The sequence below is a fragment of the Mytilus galloprovincialis genome, chromosome 12, assembly GCF_965363235.1.
Source record: "Mytilus galloprovincialis chromosome 12, xbMytGall1.hap1.1, whole genome shotgun sequence".
Classification (NCBI taxonomy): domain Eukaryota; kingdom Metazoa; phylum Mollusca; class Bivalvia; order Mytilida; family Mytilidae; genus Mytilus; species Mytilus galloprovincialis.
This window is the reverse complement of record NC_134849.1, coordinates 4,915,847-4,936,650: the sequence shown is the minus strand read 5'-3', so window position 1 is coordinate 4,936,650 and position 20,804 is coordinate 4,915,847. Positions and strand designations below refer to the sequence as shown.

Below are 20,804 nucleotides of genomic sequence, written 5' to 3'. Positions count from 1 at the left end.
ACCTCATGAGAATCCACACTAAATCAGAACCTCATGAGAATACACACAGAATCAAAACCTCATGAGAATACACACTGGATAAGTACCTTATGAGAATGCACACTGGATCAGAACCTCATGAGAATGCACACTAGATCAGAACCTCATGAGAATGCACACTGAATCAGAACTTCGTAATACGACACACTGAATCAAAACCTCATGAGAATACACACTGGATCAGAACCTCATGAGAATGCACAATAGATCAGAACCTCAAGATACTACACACTGAATTAAAATCTCATGAGAATACACACTGGATCAGATCCTCATGAGAAATACACACTGAATCAGAACCTCATGAGAATACACAATTAATCAAAACCTCATGAGAATTCACACTGGGTAAGAACCTTATGAGAATGCACACTGGATCAGAACGTCATGAAAATGCACACTGAATCAGAACCTCGTCATACTACACACTGAATCAAAACCTTATGAGAATACACACTGGATCAGAAACTCATGACAATGCACACTGAATCAAAACCTCATGAGAATGTACACTGAATCAGAACCTCATGATACTACACACTGAATTTGAACCTCATGAGAATCGCACTGGATCAGAACTTCATGATAATGCACAATGGATCAGAACCTCATGAGAATGCACGCTGGATCAGAACCTCATGGGAATGCACACTGGATCAGAACCTCATAAGAATGCACACTGGATCAGAACCTCATGAAAATGCACACTGAATCAGAACATCATGAAGAGGCACAATAGATCAGAACCTCATGAGAATGCACACTGGACCAGAACCTCATGAGAATAAACACTGGATCAGAACCTCATTAGAATAAACACTGGATCAGAACCTCATGAGAATGCACGCTGGATCAGAACAACCATGAGAATGCACACTGGATTAGAACCTCATGAGAATGTACGCTGGATCAGATCCTCATGAGAATGTACACTGGATCAGAACCTCATAAGAATACACACTGAATCACAACCTCATGAGTATACATACTGGATCAGAACCTCATGAGAATACACATCGGATCAGAACCTCATGAGAATGCACACTGGATCAGAACCTCATGAGTATGCACACTGGATCAGAACTTCATCAGAATGCACATTGAATCAGAACCTCATGATACTACACACTGAATTAAAACCTCATGAGAATACACACTGGATCAGAACCTCATTAGAATACACACTGGATCAGAACCTCGTGAGAATGCACGCTGGATCAGAACCACCATGAAAATGCACACTGGATCAGAACCTCATGAGAATGTACGCTGGATCAGATCCTCATGAGAATGTACACTGGATCAGAACCTCATAAGAATACACACTGAATCACAACCTCATGAGTATACATACTGGATCAGAACCTCATGAGAATACACGACGGATCAGAACCTCGTGAGAATGCACACTGGATCAGAACCTCATGAGTATGCACACTGGATCAGAACCTCATGAGAATGTACACTGTATCAGAATCTCATGAAAATTCACACTGAATCAGAACCTCATGAGAATACACACTAGATCAGAACCTCGTGAGAATGCACACTAAATCAGAACCTCATGAGAATGCACACTGGATCAGAACCTCATTAGAATGCACACTAAATCAGAACCTCATGAGACTACACACTAAATTAGAACTTCATGACAATACACACTGGATCAGAACCTCATGAGAAGGCACACTGGATCAGAACCTCATGAGAAGGCACACTGGATCAGAATCTCATGAGAAGGCACACTAGATCAGAACCTCATGAGAAGGCACACTAGATCAAAACATCATGTGAAGGCACACTGGATCAGAACCTCGTGAGAATACACCCTGGATCAAAACCTCACGAGAATACACACTGGATCACAAATTCATGACAATACACACTGGATTATAATCTCATGAGAAGGCACACTGGATCAGAATCGCATGAGAAGGCACACTGGATCAGAATCTCATGAGAAGGCATACTGGATCAGAACCTCATGAGAAGGCATACTGGATCAGAACCTCATGAGAAGGCATACTGGATCAGAATCTCAAGTGGAACACTGGATCAGAACTCTCATGAGAACTTGCTGAGACTACTTTAACCGTGACATATGAAGTATGTGCTATAATATGGTCTCAGGATATGGGCACACTAGACCAGAACCTCAGGTTTTAAAAAATAACTTTAGACAGACATATAACAAAACAATTTAGTTCTATATCTATATGTCTCTGCAGGGACTTTCTATATACAGGGACTATTTACAAGGACTTTACAGAAAGTCCCTGGCCAGCCTGTTTGAGATATATTACGACCTGACATTTTATAAAAAAAAAAATACAAAATTTAAGACCATTGATTCACAAGTTAGCTACCATTTAATTTGATTTTTAGAGAGGTGCTAGTCTAGGTTAAAAAATGTTGTTCTGCATTATTTTTTAGTTTTAATCTCTGTCCGGCCTTTTAATTTTTCACTCTATTTGATCCTGTTTTTTTTTTAATTCAGTTTTTTCATTCCCATAATGCATAGGTCTACATTCATTTTATGTTTTTTGGATGTAAAACCCTTATTTGATTTAGCCAATATATTTAAGTAGTAACAAAACCAATCATTGGTCACCAGTCAAAGAAGAAAACTTGAATGAAGCACCCATAGTTTATATTTAAAAAAATTATCTACAAATACGGATCTACATACCAAACCGTCATTTGTAACGAATTTACCATGCAGCATTAACTTCCGAGTTATTGAAAGGTAAAAAAAAGCAAAGTAAACATTGAAAGTTAATTTTCTTCAAGATAATACTACAGTTTAGATGTGCCGAAGGCCAAACATATAGTCCTATGGTACAATATTCAGAAGAAAGGTTTTCATTTCTATACATTTTAATTGCACACCTCCCCGGATAATTAACCTATTTACCAAAAAAATGATGACTTTCCTTCAAACCTTTGTCAGTCTTTTGTGGACCGTCTTTTGTATGATACTATACATGTTTCTGACTACTAAAGATGACAGCAGTATGTGCTCTGTATAAATGTCCAAAAATGCACCTCAAAATGTCAGAAGTGTAACATTTTCAAATACGTTTGTGTATTGTAACCATAGCCAGTGCCATTATTCACTGAACATGCTAAACAAACACCAGAATTACCTTTGACTCTGACCTCTGAGTTATTGTTTTGTATATATATAGAATAATACATGGCCAAATCTGTATCGCATGCTGTATCATCAGAAGAAACCTTCGGCCCTCAGGACTGATATTGGTCGAGTGGTGATACAGCATGCGATACGGATCTTGCCATGTATTATTCTGTTTATCATGTATTTTAAATAGAATCAAATTCATGGGATATTCATTTTTTAATTGTCCGAAATTATAAGCAAGAAAAGAAGTTTAGGATTTTCCTGTTTTTTTCCAGCTAACTCGTTTTTTTTATAGACTTCCTTATTTGCTTAATATCCACATCGTCCCCTATTACTTTATTGCATTATCAATATACGTTTAAGACCACGTATTAAAATGCATCCACTAACGATAGTATACTGTCCTATTTTTTCAGCTAAAATTAATATTTATCAAATAAATATCGCAAGATGTAGAAATGATTAAAGTTTTATTGTTTATTTGGCAATGATATCAGTCAGAGCTCAGACGTAAATAACTTTCACTCATAGAGGTCTAAATTTGTAAGTTTTAGGATTTGTCTCCCTTTTTAATGCAAGACAAAATACGACTTTAATAAGACAATAGACAATATTTTATTCGCACAAACACATTTACATTAAATGGTTATGGCATACAAAATTAAGACAATAAACTGACAATAGTTAAATTGATTATAATTATATTAGAGTGACAGTGGTATTCACAGCGAGGAAGAAAAAGGCTATAAATATCAACAGTTAACACATTTTTAATGTTCATGAACAATTAAAAAAAGAACACAAACAAAAATTAGGTCAAATATTGTTAATCAAGATTCTTGATTCAAGAAATATTTGACCAGAATCAAAAAGTTGCAAATATAGACTCCTACAAGTCGATAAGTGATCAAAATTGGTTAACTTCAAGACCCACGCATATTTATAAGGAGGTCATGCATCTAAATCAAATAATGACAACATTGAAAGACAATGCTTTGTCTACTAAATATGAATGAGTTTCTAAAGAATCGAAGATAATGTTAATTAACCTTACAATGCAACCACCTGGAACCACACTTAATGAGGTAAAACATCTGTGTTTAGTAAAGATGTTCAATTAGACAATTAAATATAGATAGCTCAAGTCCTTGTGAACTCTCAGACAGGTTTTTGCTGAAATTGGTGGTGTAGTTTGGCCAATAAGTGAAATTAAGTTTTTTCATCAACATAAATAGACCTTAACAAGTCTGTCATTTTCTGACTTCGATAAGTCTAAAATTGAAAACACATTTTTATGATAAATACATGTTTTGACTTCTTTATCTCAAAAACAAAAATCTACTTGTTTATGTCTGAGCTCTGACTGGAAATTATATATTCATGATCGTTTTAATTTTCTGACAAGGTGAAAACCAAGAAAAATATTTTTTGAAAAGTTTGCTATTTATTTTTACCCAATTACAATCGTAAAAAAATGCATTTCTGTTTTACCCATCAGGTAATGAAAACAAACTTCATGAAAATTATGACTAAATAAACTTTTGATATTTCTACATCTTTTGTGTCTTTTTTCGTAAATTATTGGGTAACAATTTTTTGAAAAATATCAATTTTAGCTGAAATGATAGGATATTTTTTTAGTGAGAACTCATTTTATTTTTTATGCCAGACAATACAGCCACTGCAAATAGGTAAAACGTTGACTTCGTAATTCAACGTTGATGTTATTCGAATTATGAGGTCATCCCAGGTATGCGATACAGGTTTTGCCATGAGATATATGGGGTATGGGATACAGGTTTAGCTATGCGATACAGGGTAGGTGATACAGACTGGGAAAAGAAACCTTTATTAGATACAAAATTACTGTATTTTTTACTAAATATATGATTCATGTAAATATTGTTCTTCTATTGTCCAAGTCAATGATGATAATTCAATACAATTCATATAGATTAATACATTGCAAAATCTGTATCACTTGATGTATCACCACAAGAAACCAATATCTGTCTGAGGGCTGAAGGTCCCAAGGGCTGCTTTTGGTCGAGAGGTGATACAGCATGCAATACAGATTTTGCCATGTATTATTCTGTTTATCATACATTTTAGTAGAACCAGATTCATGGGATTGGGATATCTGTTTTTTTCAAATTGTCTGAAAAGTTGTCAGAAAGTTTATGGGGGCAGTACTAGTATATGGAGGAAGAAGCAGAAGATATAATATACTGTATGTAAGCAAGAAAAAAACATGATTTTCCTGTATTTTGCCAGTTGATCGTCAATATACTTCCTTATTTGCTTAATATCCACATGGTTCTGTCCCCTATAACTTTATTAGTATATTACATTCTCAATATACTTTAAAGACACTGTATTTAAATACATTCACTAACAATAATGTCCAAGGCTAACATTTCAACGAAAATTAATATTTTTCAAAAAAATATTACCATATAACAGCATGACTGATTAATATCAAATAAATATCATAAGATGTAGAAATGTTTAAAGTTTTATTGTTTATTTGGTGATGATATTATTCATGGTCATTTTAATTTTCTGACGAGGTTAACACCAAAAAAAAAAATTCTAGAAAAGTTTGCTATGTATATAATTTAACCAAATTAAAAAAGTATGATCAGTACGGGCAGTATAACATCTTATTGCATCGATTTTATGAAAATCGGTTGTACATTGTAAAGTTAATTGCTGGGTAATAATTTTTTGAAAAATTGCAATTTAAGTTGAAATGATAGGACATTTTTTTCCTATGCCAGCAAATACAGCTACTGGGCGTCATAGGTCAAACATTGACATCATTCGATTTATGACATCATGCCAGGTACAGTACCTGGCCAAATGTATTTGTCACCTGCAATTTTTTGCTATGTATATTACAAATAGAAACACATTTTTTCAAAAAAATATTTTGAAGGCATCTATGGTTGGATTTTATTAAGAAGGCCTTAAAAGACGCAGAATTGTGTAAAGTATGTTTGTTTATTTGGTTATAGTTTTGTCTTCATTTGTTTTTGTTTTCTCTTGATGTGAACACATACAATAAAATTTTATAATTTAATTTGGTTGAATATATATATAGTGAATTTCTGAAAAGAAAATAATATTTGTGTTTATCTTGTAAAAATTAAAATGATTCCCCCAAAAAATTATAAACAAATAAACCTGTGACAATTCTGCTTCTACCATTGTCTATTGGTACCAATTGCAAGTTGCTTAAAATCAAACAAAAAATGACCCCAAAATATTTTTTTGAAAAAATGTAGTATTACATGTATATACAATACATGTACATGTATATAGTGAAAAATCTCAAGTGACAAATACTTATGGCCACATTCTGTATGTGATACGGGTTTAGCTATGCAATACATAGAGAATATCATATGGCTTTTTCAATATCGCATCCGTATCAACCCGAGACACCAATATAATCCCAAGAGCTCTGCTCGAGGGATTATATTGGTTGAGGGTTGATACGGTGTGTGATATTGAAAAAGCCATATCATATACACTTTATTATATACATTTACCTCAAGTAGATGTTTTTTATGTGACATGACGTCATATAGATAAGGAGTTTTGAAATGACGTCATACAGATAAGGAGGATTGAAATGACGTCATACAGATTATAGGTTTGACATGACGTCATACAGATTAGGGATTTGATAAAGCTTTGCAACAGTGACTGCAATTGATGACGTGACGTCATACAGATTAAAGGTGTGATAAAGCTTTTGCAACCGTGCTGATATCGATATCATCACGGGTGACTGATACAGCACGCTTGCCATTAATTGTATTACACATACAAATTATCTGTATTTACTATTAAGTATATATAATAAAGGGTATATATGCCATACAGGGTAGGTGATACAGACTGGAAAAAAGAACCTTTAGATATACAAAATTGCTGTATTTTGTACTAAATATATGATAAAATACAATACAGTTGTTACCTGAGAGTGAAAGGGAGCATCTCAAAGGTTCAAGTTACCTGAGAGTGAAAGGGAGCATCTCAAAGGTTCAAGCCATTGAACTTTGTTTATTTTACACCTTCTGAAGGAACAGAAAATAATTCCCATCAAAATACCACAAAAAGGATTTCATCTTTCTGAAACACAAAGTGCATCTGTAACTTTTAAATATTTATTGGATGTGTCATACATTGTATCTTAAACCTTTCCCAAATGCTCAGGTTTTATTCTTTACTCAGATGAGTATTATATATTGAGGTGTAAATACACCCATTTTTGTTAAGGTTGATCATTATAACCTTTCAGCTAATATTATTGATATGACCGTATTAACGTCACACATTTTACTCTTAGTGTACAGACAAACCTGTGCAAATGGAAAAAAATTTTTGAAGTCCAATCAACTGGAAACTTAGCATATATATATGTTTCCTATATATATATCATCTTTGCTAGCCAAGGGTTACGATCCACTCTCGAGCGAGAGTGGATCGTAACCCTTGGCTAGCGAAGATGTATATATATATGATATGATCTTTCTAATTTTAATGCAAAATTAAGAGTTTTCACTCCAATTTAATTGTCCACTGAACATAGCAAAACAGTACAATTAGGGCATCCATATTCTATCAATGGATACATTCTTGTTTAAGAATTAATTTATATTTATTCATTTCAGTTGCAAGTAGAATGTAAGTCTCTTACACCTGAATCCAATGATCTTTGATAATGTCCAGAATAAATATACAAGTAGGTGGACATAGAGATACAGTTTTAATTACACTACAATCCTTCCAACAAAAAGAAACTCTATGTGATGTCACTATTATAGCAAAAGATGGACACGTTAAAGGCCACTCTGTAATTCTGGCATCAGGTGCAAGTACAGTATTATGCAATCAAGTATTCACTCAAAGAAACAATGGTATGAATTCTATCGTCTATATTAACTGCCCTGAGTTCACAAGACGGGATGTAAATTCTGTATTACAATTTCTTTACCTCGGTGTAATTAACATAGATATAGAACAGGTACCAGGCTTTTTAGCTTTATGTTCAGCATGGCAACTACAGGTGGCTGCTTCAATGTTGGAATATTATTTGAAGCAAAACTGTATTGATTTATCTAGGCCATATATTTCAACCAATCAACTGTCTACAAACAACAGCCAATCAGGAGTCAGTTGTAATGTTTCTGCATCACTAGGTGTAAAACCAAATTTAATTGACCCAAGACTAAGAGGATCAACAAATGGAACATCACAGCTGCAGACCACAAACAGTCATTTACAACATTTAACTTCCAATGAAACAATGGTGGACAGAGGATCCTTCACATATATAAAACCAAAGGTTGCTTCCTGTACAAACCAAGTGTCTTATAATGGACCTTTGTCAACACAGATGCCTCAGGAGTGGCCCCTTCCTCTGAAGGATGGTTTACAGTCAGTTGAGACTTTGGATCAGTACGGTAAACCTTCAGTACTAAAGAAAGATGGTACCCATCTCAATACAAACAATCATGCTCAAGTACAGTACAATCACAGTGCTACAAATATATTTACAGATGTTTCTCCAATACACACAGTTTGTCACGAATCGGAACAATGTAATATACCTTCAGATATAAAAATTCCTCTAGGAGAACCTATTTGTACTGAACAATTAAACTCTGATGAATCAACTGTAAGTTCACCAAATTCACCTCTTTTACAATTACAATGTGAAGAAGATGAACCATTTGTGAACATGAAAGATCATGAACCATTTGTGAACATGGATGAAGAACATTGTCCAGGATACTCTTCAAATTCACCATTAGTTCACACAAAGGAAGATAAATGCCTAAAGGGAGATAACTGCTTAGAAAAGGAATTTACTCTGAAGGAAATAATGCTACAGAAAAATGATATTCAAAAACAGGCTGAGCAAATGACAGTTAACACAGACAACTGGTATGAATCAAGTCACATCCTGGACCAGAAACCAGTCATTGATGATTTAAATACTTCAAATTCTAATCAGGATCAAGACCAGATTATTGAAAATCCATATAGTTTAAATCATATTAAAGAGGAGGCTCAAGATATTCCAGATCAAAACATGTATATTGTTGATGGGGGTGACCTAGCTTTTGTGTCAGACAATAACATAAGTGTTATGAACCAAAAAGACGGAAAAAATAACACAAAACTTGAAGAAAACAATAAAAAATTAAAAGATGGAGCAAATATACAGAAAAACCTCATAAGAAAAAGAAGAATTACAACTAATGGTAAAAAAGAGGAATCTGTAAAGAGAAGAAAAACTAAAAAGAAAGTAGAAAAGGCTACCTGTGATCCTACTGAATCAGCTATCAAAATGGATGATACAAGTAAGATCTCCCTGGAGTTAACTGATCATTCTGAAAACATTGATAATATAGATCTAGCAGGACAGATAAAGATAAGAAAACAGAAATGTAGAAAATGTGACTTTCGTTATACTTCTGGAGACCAATCTTATAAACAACACTGGCTGGAAAACCACCAAAATCAACAACAATGTGAACTTTGTGATTGGGTGGGACCATGGAAACGAGATCTGGCTAAACATATGTACAGAAAACATGATGAAGCAGTAGCTTGTCCTGATAGATATCCATTGCAGAAATGTACATTTCAGGTATAATGTGTTAATAAATATAAAAAAATGTGGTATGAGTGCCAATGAGACTACTCTCTCATCCAAGTCACAATTTGTAAAAGTAAACAATAATAGGTCAAAGTACGTCTTTGACACAGAGCCTTGGCTCACACCGAACCGTAAGCTATAAAGTGCCCCAAAAATGACTTGTGTAAAACCGGTTCTGTAAAACCCTTCAAATGGTGAAAAATGATAAGTTTTCATTTAAAGAAAATAACCTTATAAATATTTAATAATAATAAATTTATTTTATTATAGTGTCATATATATATTGATTGACATAATAAAGTACACAATATACATATCATCACATAAAACATTCAATCAATACCCAGCCATAAAACTTACTTATGAGACACTTTTAAAACTCTATATTTACACTAAATTCTTATAAAAATCTGTATTTACACTAAGTTACAAACACGTTATCTGTTACTTTTTAGGTACTATAAATTCAGAAAGTATTGCATCAATTTATTATTGCCATTTTAATTTTTTAGACTAAAACGCAATTTTAATTTTTGCGATATTGAGAAAAATCCTGTTTATTATTTGTTTAGACTAAAATGTGAGTTTAAGTTATTGTGTTTATAAATCTGTCACATTTTCCATAATAATTAAAAATATTGCAATAATTTCTGAATTTATTGTTATCATCAAGTTGGTAGCAGAGTGGTTTAAATAGTCAATGACTGTTAACGTTTGACTAGCTTGTCAACATTAAGGTTGTGAGTTCCAATCCCACACAAAAGTCACATGATATTAAGTGTGGTCCACTTCAATCTTATTTGATAAGAATCGTCAGTTTTCCACTCAAATGTCAGTTGTTTTGTCCAGGCACTCCAGCCTCGACTGTGCTGAGGTTGTTATAAAAAAAGGAAATGTGGTTTCATTACCAATGAGACAACTTTCCACTAAAGTTGAAATGAATTGGATGTTAGAAACTATAGACAACCATACGGCCTTCAACAAGAAAAAAATCTACCATATAGTCGGTGTAAAAGTCTCTGACATGAAGAATATGAAACAAATCACTAGAGAAAACTAACAGCCAAATTTATAACAAAACAATTTATGAAAAACAAATATTACAGACATAAAACAACAACAACCACTAAACTACAGGCTCCTGACTTGGGACGGGCACATATAGAACACGTAGAATGTGGCTGGGTTTAATTGGTTAGAAGCCACCAACCCTTCCCTTCTTACAATTTTAATAAGAAATGCACTTATTATTTCTGAATTTATAGCATATATCTTTACTGCCAGGGCTGTCCCAGAATATACTATGTTCCCCCAGGGAAAGCTTTTTATTTTTGAAATTGGTATGTGGGTGGTTGTATTTGAAATACCAACATGCAAATATAAAAAAGAAGATGTGGTATGATTGCCAATGAGACAACTGTCCACTAGAAACCAAAATGACACAGACATTAACAACTTTAGGTCACTGTATGGCCTTCAACAATGAGCAAAGCCCATACCGCATAGTCAGCTATAAAAGGCCCGATAAAGACAGTTTGTTCTAAAAAAAAATCTGGGGGTTACAAAAGTGTCATCCCTAGTGTGTGTGTGTGTGTGGGGGGGGGGGGACATAGTATTTTTTGGAACAGCCCTCATTATCCCAAGTGTTGACAACAGCAGTTTTTTTCTTTATTACAATGTATAAACAGCAAATTGGATTTTTGTGTGAAAATGATATTATTATTTTTGAACAGGCCTGCAATTATACAACTCTTTGTTTATTTATGTATATTCATGTCAGATATTTTTGTTAACAGGGCTGCAATTATACAACTCTTTGTTTATTTATGTATATTCATGTCAGAGGGCATGTTGGAAAGAAAGAGATACAAAGAATGTGTGAGATTTGTGGAGCATCGTTGGCTGGCGAGCATTCATTACAGAGACATATCAGATTACAACATTCAGGTTCTAAAGTCAAAACATGCAGCATTTGTAATAAGATATTTGAATGCAAAATGGAATTACGGGTAAGTGTATTTTATTGAAATTATTAAGAAACTAAGGTTTCAACTCCTTCAGGTAAAGTTTACTTAAGATGAATTTGGCTATTTATTTTAGGTATTTTTGTTATATCGATCCTCACATAGCTTTTCAACGATTTTCGATACTTATTCATCCTCGGATTTCAAATGTTTGGCTTTGAGCGTTCCTGATGAAGGTAAATCCAGAAAAGCGCTTCGGACCCAAGAAATTATTAAACGTGTTATTTTCAATTTTTTATGTTACCATCGAAACCATAAGAATTCCATAGTAGATTGAATATTAATAAGATGTGCTATGTATGCCAGTGAGGCAACTATTCATCCAAGTCACAATGCATAAAAAGTTTGGGATTATAGTGTTACGAAGTTACAAGAATGTTATAATTTTTCTGATTTCTGTATGAATTTTCCCATTTCGATCTTTTTATGGTTGAAATCATCCTTTTATCCTTGGTTGCTATAAGAATCATTACCTGTACAGTTGTTGCTAGGGTGCTCTCTTCCTAGTTACTAGTATAAATAGTGGGTAGCTATTCAGGTAAAGTTGTCATAAATTGTATCAAAGAGGGACGAAAGATACCAGAGGGATAGTCAAACTCATAAATTGAAAATAAACTGACAACGCCATGGCTAAAAATGAAAAAGACAAACAGTCACAATCAATAGTACACATAACACAACATGGAAAACTAAAAATAAGCAACACTAACCCCACCAAAAGCTAGGGGTGATCTCAGGTACTCCAGAAGGGTAAGCAGATCCAGACATCCGTCAAACCAGATCAACATTGTTGGATAGGAAATAGTTTAAAGCAGGCAGAAGGTGTAATTTCAGTGGAATGAAGTGTTTGAAACCTGCTGTCAGAATATTGAAAGGCTGAAATTGTCCAAACAGGGCTGGTGCTAGGGTTTTGCATTACACATCTCTCACTATTGCACTGAGTGTTTGCCGACACACCATGCCTTAGTGCTACCCTGTTGTTCTGACAGTTATATACATGTACATTTTTTTCAACAAGGTTTCATACGAAATGTTTACATAGTTTAAATTTGTTTCATATATTAGTTTTCTAATAGGTTCCATACATTTAGTTTCAGCCCAGTTCCATACCTTTAGGTTTCAGCCTATAGCTCTAAACATTTCGTTTTGACAAGTATCAGACTGAAAGGGTTGTAAATGGTTTTTAAGCTTCCAGGTTTGGGTTAGGTTGATTAGTGTTGAAATTCATTATTTGTAGTATTTGTTTAATATTTGTTAGTATTGCATAAACTTTTTGACTTTAGAAATTCTGCGTAGCTCTTCAAACCCCAGAAAACTGAAACATACTTGAGGATAAAAATATTAAAACGTCCTCGTCTCATTACACCTTACAATAGGTCAAAGTATGGCCTTCACCACAGACCCTTGGCTCACATCAAACAGCATTCTATAAAGAGGCCAAAATGACGAGTGTAAAACAATCAAATAGGACTAACAAATTATTTCACCATAATGACAAAGATATTTTATTTTAAATATTTACTACTTTCTTGAATGTTCTTTTCACTCGTGCCTGAATTCTTGGTTCTCTAAAGAGACTAATGACAAAGTAATTAACATTTATAAGTCACTGTATGGCCTTCAACAATGATCAAAGCCTATATGACAAAGTGAGCTGTGAAAGGCCTCGAAATGACAAAGGTAAAACAGTTCAAAGAAAAAAATAATAGCCTAATTTATGTTTTATCACTAATTATTATATCCATAGAAATTTATTTCAAATTCAAATTCTTTATTACCTTGAAGTTCATCGGTGTCAATACAAAATTTCAAAGTCAAAAAGTAAACAGACAGAGTATGTTCGTGTTATGCATGTTATGATATTGTCTCTGACTTTAAATGCAGTAAAAATGTATTTTCCTAGATTGGTTAACTGTTTGTTGTTTTTTAAACTTAAAAGTTCAATGAATTGGAACACACTTGGTCTGGACCAGTAATATTTCTTTGTAATTGTTGATCTAAGTTCCTCATATTTTGACACACTAAGATGAAATGGAATCCATCTTCGATACATTTCAGAAACATATGATATCTACACATGGAAGTCCTTTTGTTTGCCACTTATGTCCTTACAAAACAGATTCATCTTTCCATTTGGATTTACATCTACACAAGAAACATGGTATTGAAATAAAACAGAAAAAGTAAGTCAAATTATTTAAAGATAATAGAAAAATAATTGAAATGTGAATTATGACGTGAGAGTGCCTTTTGGTGTAAAATTTCTACAGTAACTGTAAAATGCATCTGTGGTTTGTTAAGCATGCAGCATTTTGGAGAAAATAAAATTGAGGATGGAAATGGGGAATGTGTCAAAGAGACATGTACAACAACCCGTCCATAGAACAGACAACAGCAAAAGGTCACCAATAGGTCTTCAATGCAGCGAGAAATTCCCGCACCCTGAGGTGTCCTTCAACTGGTCCCTAAACAAATATGTACTAGTTCAGTGATAATGGACTTCATACTAAACTCCAAATTATACACAAGAAACTAAAATTAAAAATCATACAAGACTAACAAAGGCCAGAGGCTCCTGACTTGGGACAGGCACAAAATTGCTGCGGGGTTTACGAGATCTCAACCCTCATTAAAAATCTGCTTGCCAGTCTAGTAAAAAGCAGAGTTCCATTTCATGTTAGCATAATTATTTTTGTCTTAAATATGCATTTAGATTGCCACTGGATGTGATGGGGTACTGTTCAGGGATTGACCACTGCATTTTATTGTTTGATCCTACAGCCTAATATTTGATTAGATCATGAACAAGTCTTGATACTTGGAAATGTTAGGCAATCATGTCATGTAACAGAGTAGGAACATTGTGTGTTTAGGTTTATTTGCATCAATCAATCAATAAAAACACACAACTTCATTAGGGGAAGTCAGTTAGAATTAATAGCATGTTGTTGACTGTTTAAGTTACAGTCCATTTATATTGATATCATGTTGTCTGTTTAAGTTACGTTCCGTTTATATTGATATCATGTTGTCTGTTTAAGTTAATAAAAAAAAGGATGTGGTATGATTGCCAATGAGACAACTATCCACAAAAGACCAAAATGAAGTCCGTTTTCAATGATATTATATGCTGTCTTAGTTAAAATTAAAATCTGTTTAAATTGATATCATATATTGTTGTGTTTTAGTTTAGTCAGTTTTAAATTATATTATGTTTTATACTGCAACTAGTTGTGTTTATTTCCTAAATATAGTGACACAGCTATATTTTGTGCAACGTCAATTTCATCATGGATCACTTGTGCTACGATTTAAAAAGGTACTGTGAAAGTACTTTTATTCGTGGGGTACCAATTTTCGTGTATGACTTTATCCACGAATTTAAGTGTCCAACGAAATAAAACAACCATTGTCCAAATCAAGACATGAAAATATCCCCAATGGTAGGTTTGACTACTGATATGATCTAGAGAATATATTGAATAACGCCAAATCTGAGAATACTTTAATAGCAGTCACAGAACTACAACCGCATGCAGGATTATAGCCATTTAATCTTTTATAACCTAAACTGTACAACTTTTGATCTTTTAATTCTCATAAAAAATATTTTTGATCAATGAAAGTTAAATTTCCGGTATTGATATGCCAGTATGATAAAGTGTTAATTTTATATCCTCATAGTTCTCGTACATATGGGAAATAATAATTTCATGCCGGGCTTGATTTTGATAAGAATTATTTGACAATTCAAGATACGTTTAAAGAATATGTTTATTTAACTGTTTTTCTTAGGTGACATGTTTATGGCCTAATTAACACCTTTGATGGTCTTAAATCTGTTGATCACTTTATCATGGGTTAATAAGTGTTATCACTACGATTTACACGGTAGTCAATGTTTACTTTGCAATTTCCTTCAATCAAGACTATTAGAAACCTTGGTTTCTAAAGGCTTTAATTTTTCAATTTTTGTTTTATTAGAAAACTAAAATCCACGAATTTAAAAACCCACGAACATGTTAATATTTCGCAAACCACGAAAATTGATACCCACGAATTAAAGAACTTTCACAGTATTAAAGTATTAATTTGATTTGCAGTATAAAAACAATATTAGGTCAATGTCATAAAAATATAAACTTTTTTGTATTTGGCATGAAACTGGGGAAGGGCTCGTTAAAAACCTCGTCCTTCCCAAGTTTCTTAGCCTCATACAAAAATGTATATATTTTTCTTTCATAGACCTAATATTGTATATGTCTGTCTTAGTAAAATCTGCTTAAATTGATATCATATTTTGTTGTCTGTTTTAGGTTATTCAGTTTTAAATGTCTGTCTTAGTTAAGCCAGTTTAAATTGATATCATATTTTCTTTTTTAGGTTGGTTTGTGACCAGTGTGATTTTTATTGCTTCATAACAAAGCAGCTAAATGACCACAAGTTGATACACAATACCAGTACATTAGAATGTACGTAATTTTAAAATACACACACACACACAGTACATTGAACATGTGTGTAATTGATACAAACACACAGTTCATACACATGTGCAGTGGCTGATCCAGCCATTTTAAAAAGGGGGGGGTTCCAACTATATGCACCCATTCAAATGCATTGATCGGCCAAAAAAAAGGGGGGGTTCCAACCTCCAGAACCCCCCCTGGATCCGCCACTGCATGTGTGTAATTAATACACACTTTGCTTGTGGTCCTCTTTTTCATCATTGACAAAACTGTTTACAAAATGTACGAAATTGATCTACACACAAACAGTACATATGTTTAATATTGATCCTCACTAATAGTTTATTAACATAAAAAAAAGAAGATGTGGCATGATTGCAAATGAGAAAACTCTCCACAAGAGACCAAATGACACAGAAATTAATAATTATAGGTCAACGTACGACCTTCAACAATGAGCAAAGCCCACACCGCATAGTCGGCTATATATAAAAGGCCTCAAAATGACAATGTCAAACATGTATATTATTAAAAATTTTAGCTTTTAATATACCATATTTCTTCATAAACTATCAAAGTTTCAGCCATCTGGGTTAAGAAGAACATTAAAAAAATGTCAAGTTGCATGAGAGTTTTCTTTCAGAATTATACGTATTCTTTTAGGGAATTGATTATAAGAAATTCATTGCAACCTTTTTTTGTTTTTGCAGTGGAACAGTACAAATGTTCACAATGTGAGAAGACATGTAAAAGTAGTTCTAGTTTACATCAACACATACATACTGTGCATTCAGGTGAGTAGATAGATTTTACCATTTGATTTTTTTTTGGAGTTTTTATTGGTGGAGGAAGTTTGTGTACACGTAGAAAACCACTGACCTTCGTTAGGAAAACTGACAATCCTAGTCAATTAGGATTGGAGTTGAGTGCATCTGCATGAGCGAGGTTCGAACTCACAACCTCAGTGTTGACTGGCTAGTGATTACAGTAGTAACTACTTTGGCCCCTAGATTTTATGACTTTAAGTTTAAAGACAAAGTATTGAAAGTACTGACAATGTAGAATTTTTATGTTGAGTCAACACATACATACTGTACATTTAGGTGAGTCTCCAACACATACATACTGTGCATTCAGGTGAGTCAACACATACATACTGTGCATTTAGGTGAGTCAACACATACATACTGTGCATTTAGGTGAGTTAACACATACATACTGTACATTTAGGTGAGTCAACACATACATACTGTACATTTAGGTGAGTCTCCAACACATACATACTGTGCATTTAGGTGAGTCTCCAACACATACATATTGTGCATTCAGGTGAGTCAACACATACATACTGTGCATTCCGGTGAGTCAACACATACATACTGTACATTTAGGTGAGTCTCCAACACATACATATTGTGCATTTAAGTGAGTCAACACATACATACTGTGCATTCAGGTGAGTCAACACATACATACTGTGCATTTAGGTGAGTCAACACATACATACTGTACATTCAGGTGAGTCAACACATACATACTGTACATTCAGGTGAGTCAACACATACATACTGTGCATTTAGGTGAGTCAACACATACATACTGTACATTCAGGTGAGTCAACACATACATACTGTACATTCAGGTGAGTCTTTAGAACACATACATACTGTACATTCAGGTGAGTCAACACATACATACTGTACATTCAGGTGAGTCTCCAACACATACATACTGTGCATTCAGGTAAGTTAATAGATTTTATGATTTGATTTTTGGTGTTTTAACACCACTTTTGAGCAACGCATCAAGGCTATTTCGTGGCACTAGCAGTCAGTTTTTATTGGTGGAGGGAGGTTGTGTACCTAAAGAAAACCACTAACCTTAGATAGGAAAACTGACACTCCTAGTCAATTAAGATTGAAGTCCAGTGCACATGCACGCTCGAAGTTCGAACTCACAACCTCAGTGTTGACTGGCTAGTGATTACAGTAGTAACTATTTAGACCACTCGGCCTACGAGGCCCCTAGATTTTATGTCTTTAAGTTTAAAGACAAAGTATTGAAGTACTGACTATGTAGAATTTTTATGTTTGGATATAAAAAGAAAAGGGTATATGTCAATGTAACATCCAACCAACACACTAAAAAGTTACAAGAGGTCTTTTATCAATAGACAATTGTGTTCAGGATTTTCACTTGCCACAAAAACTAATCTACAGCAATGGACAGGGGTGTTCATGGCTTTCACTTGCCACAACAACTCCACAAATTTACAAACTTACCTAAATCCATTATCGATATATATAAATGAATTCAGGGTAAATAGAAATGTTGAAATTGTACATTGACATGTTTTGAACACGGAATGGTTTATATTTGTAGCCAAAAGATATAAATGCACACTTTGTGACTATGAAGGGAAAACCAAGATAGCTTTAAAAAGACACATGAGCAACAGACATTCTGTGAGTATTATCTACATGTCGGCTTTGACCACTGAATTATGAAAATGAGGTCAAGGTCATATGACACCTGCCAGTTGGACAGGTACCGTACACCTTACAATCATACCATACACCAAATATAGTATACATATTGCTTATAGTATCTGATATATGGACTTGACAATGAAATCTTAACCTTGTTCACAGATCCATTAAATGAGGTTGGGGTCAAATGAAAACTGTCTGTCGGGCATGAGGACCTTGCAAGGTTCGCCCAAACTAAATATAGTTATCCTTACTCATAATTAGAAAGAAATTAACATTACAACAAATCTTATTTATTTTTTCAAGTAGTCACTGAACCTTGAAAATGAGGTCATGGACAATAAAATTAAGAATGGAATTGGGGAATGTGTCAGTTAGATAACAACCAGACCATAGACATTTGACATATGACAGACTAAAACTTCATAACATAAGGCATCTGTATACAATGTATAAAGCATTCAAGTATTTCACCCTCTAAAATATTAAGCTTTTAAAAAGTTAGCAAGCGTCAGATCACTATCCCTATGTCAAACTTTCTGCCACAGAAATTGCAGTCTTATCAATAACCTCACAATTTGTAAATCCAAGCTGCAGCCATAATTTTGTGGTGAGAACTGCTCAACTGCTTCCCTTCTTGGTAAAAGTATGCTGAAGTAAGTATGCTGAAGCTTGCCTCCAGGTGTGCAAGTTTCTCGCTGCATTGAAGACCCATTGGTGGCCTTTGGCTGTTGTCTACTCTTTGGTCAGGTTGTTGTCTCAGACACATTCCCCATTTCCATTCTCAATTTTACAATTTACTAAAATGATTGTGTTGACATCATATATCTCAGAAACTATTGTTAGGGTAGAACTTATTTTGCATGTATGCAACTCCTTATAGCATCACATATATTTAAAAAGTTAAAATAACGGGAATTTCACGGTTGAGTGAATTAAAGGTTGCTGTTATTGTAAATGCATGTAGTAAACACTCAGACGAAAAGAGAAGACTTTAATAATAGAGAGTGGATTATAGTCAGCAATTTTTCATGATCCTAATCTTACGGTTAAAACTGCTCAACTTGTAAACACTTGTTATTTTACAGGATGAAAGACCATTTGGTTGCCATTTATGTTCCTACACATGTAAAGTAAGAGAGAATGTGCATAAACACTTAAAACATGCTCACAAACTGAAAGTTGTTACCAGAGCCTCAATGTTTAATAACATGATCAAAACTGGCAAAGGGTTTGATCAGGTTAAGGAAATGGACAAAAATGGAGCACCTCTGTTGATAATGGAACCTGAAGGAAACATAATGGAAGCAATAGAAACTAAGGGTAACCTGGATAATTTGGACACAGAAGGAACAGAAGAAACAATGACAGGGATGCAGTCTAAATCAATCGTTACCATGAAATAAATTGACATGGAAGGTGAAATCAGTTAAAAATTAGCAATATAGTGTCGAGCATAAAAATGGAGCACATCCCTGAAAAAGGATACTGAAGGAAATAGCGTGGAAGCACTAGAAACTAAATTATCCAGAATGACTTGGACACAGAAGGTACACAGAATATACATTGACAGGGATACAGTCAAGTCAATTGTTACCATAGGAAAGTAAATCCAGTCGGTAACAAGCACATCAAAGATGATTTCAGTGACAGGGAAAGTGAAACCGGTTCTAACATTGGCAATATAGAGATATTCATAAGTAAAGACATTGTCAAATGAACAGAAGAAAACAATTGTAACTATGGAGACGTGGATACTAATGGTAACCAGAACATCACATCTAATTACAAGGGAGAGTGAAACCAGTTTTATAAATTTTAATAAAGAAATACTTAAATATGATTGTAAAAATTGACAGATACAAATGTACCTTTACACTTTCCAAAGTATATGTGGTATGATAGGCTATGAGACAACAATCCACAAGAAACCAAATGACATTGATGTAAACACCTATAACCATG

The 20,804-nt window shown here is 33.9% G+C and overlaps 1 protein-coding gene across 2 annotated transcripts; it reads left to right on the top strand.

Annotated features, from left to right (window-relative positions):
- The first annotated feature begins 2,780 nt into the window (after nucleotides 1–2,780).
- LOC143055343 (uncharacterized) lies at nucleotides 2,781–20,677 on the top strand. 2 transcript variants are annotated; one of them, XM_076228471.1, is made up of 8 exons: nucleotides 2,781–2,877; nucleotides 7,864–9,848; nucleotides 11,654–11,866; nucleotides 13,940–14,064; nucleotides 16,265–16,353; nucleotides 17,061–17,144; nucleotides 18,733–18,815; nucleotides 19,928–20,677. In XM_076228471.1, the coding sequence occupies exons 2-8, from the start codon at nucleotides 7,914–7,916 to the stop codon at nucleotides 20,243–20,245; spliced, it is 2,847 nt and encodes a 948-aa protein (XP_076084586.1). In that variant the 5' UTR covers nucleotides 2,781–2,877; nucleotides 7,864–7,913; the 3' UTR covers nucleotides 20,246–20,677. The 2 variants fall into 2 exon arrangements, with proteins under 2 accessions (XP_076084586.1, XP_076084585.1); XM_076228470.1 differs by having other exon boundaries at nucleotides 2,781–2,897.
- The last annotated feature ends 127 nt before the right edge of the window (nucleotides 20,678–20,804 follow it).

Excerpts from the sequence above, each read along its gene's own strand:
- LOC143055343 (XM_076228471.1), top strand. The coding sequence starts at position 7,914 with ATGTCCAGAATAAATATACAAGTAGGTGGACATAGAGATACAGTTTTA. Across the intron at positions 11,867-13,939 it reads AATGCAAAATGGAATTACGG|AAACATATGATATCTACACA; the intron begins GTAAGTGTATTT and ends GATACATTTCAG. Across the intron at positions 14,065-16,264 it reads ATTGAAATAAAACAGAAAAA|GTTGGTTTGTGACCAGTGTG; the intron begins GTAAGTCAAATT and ends TTTCTTTTTTAG.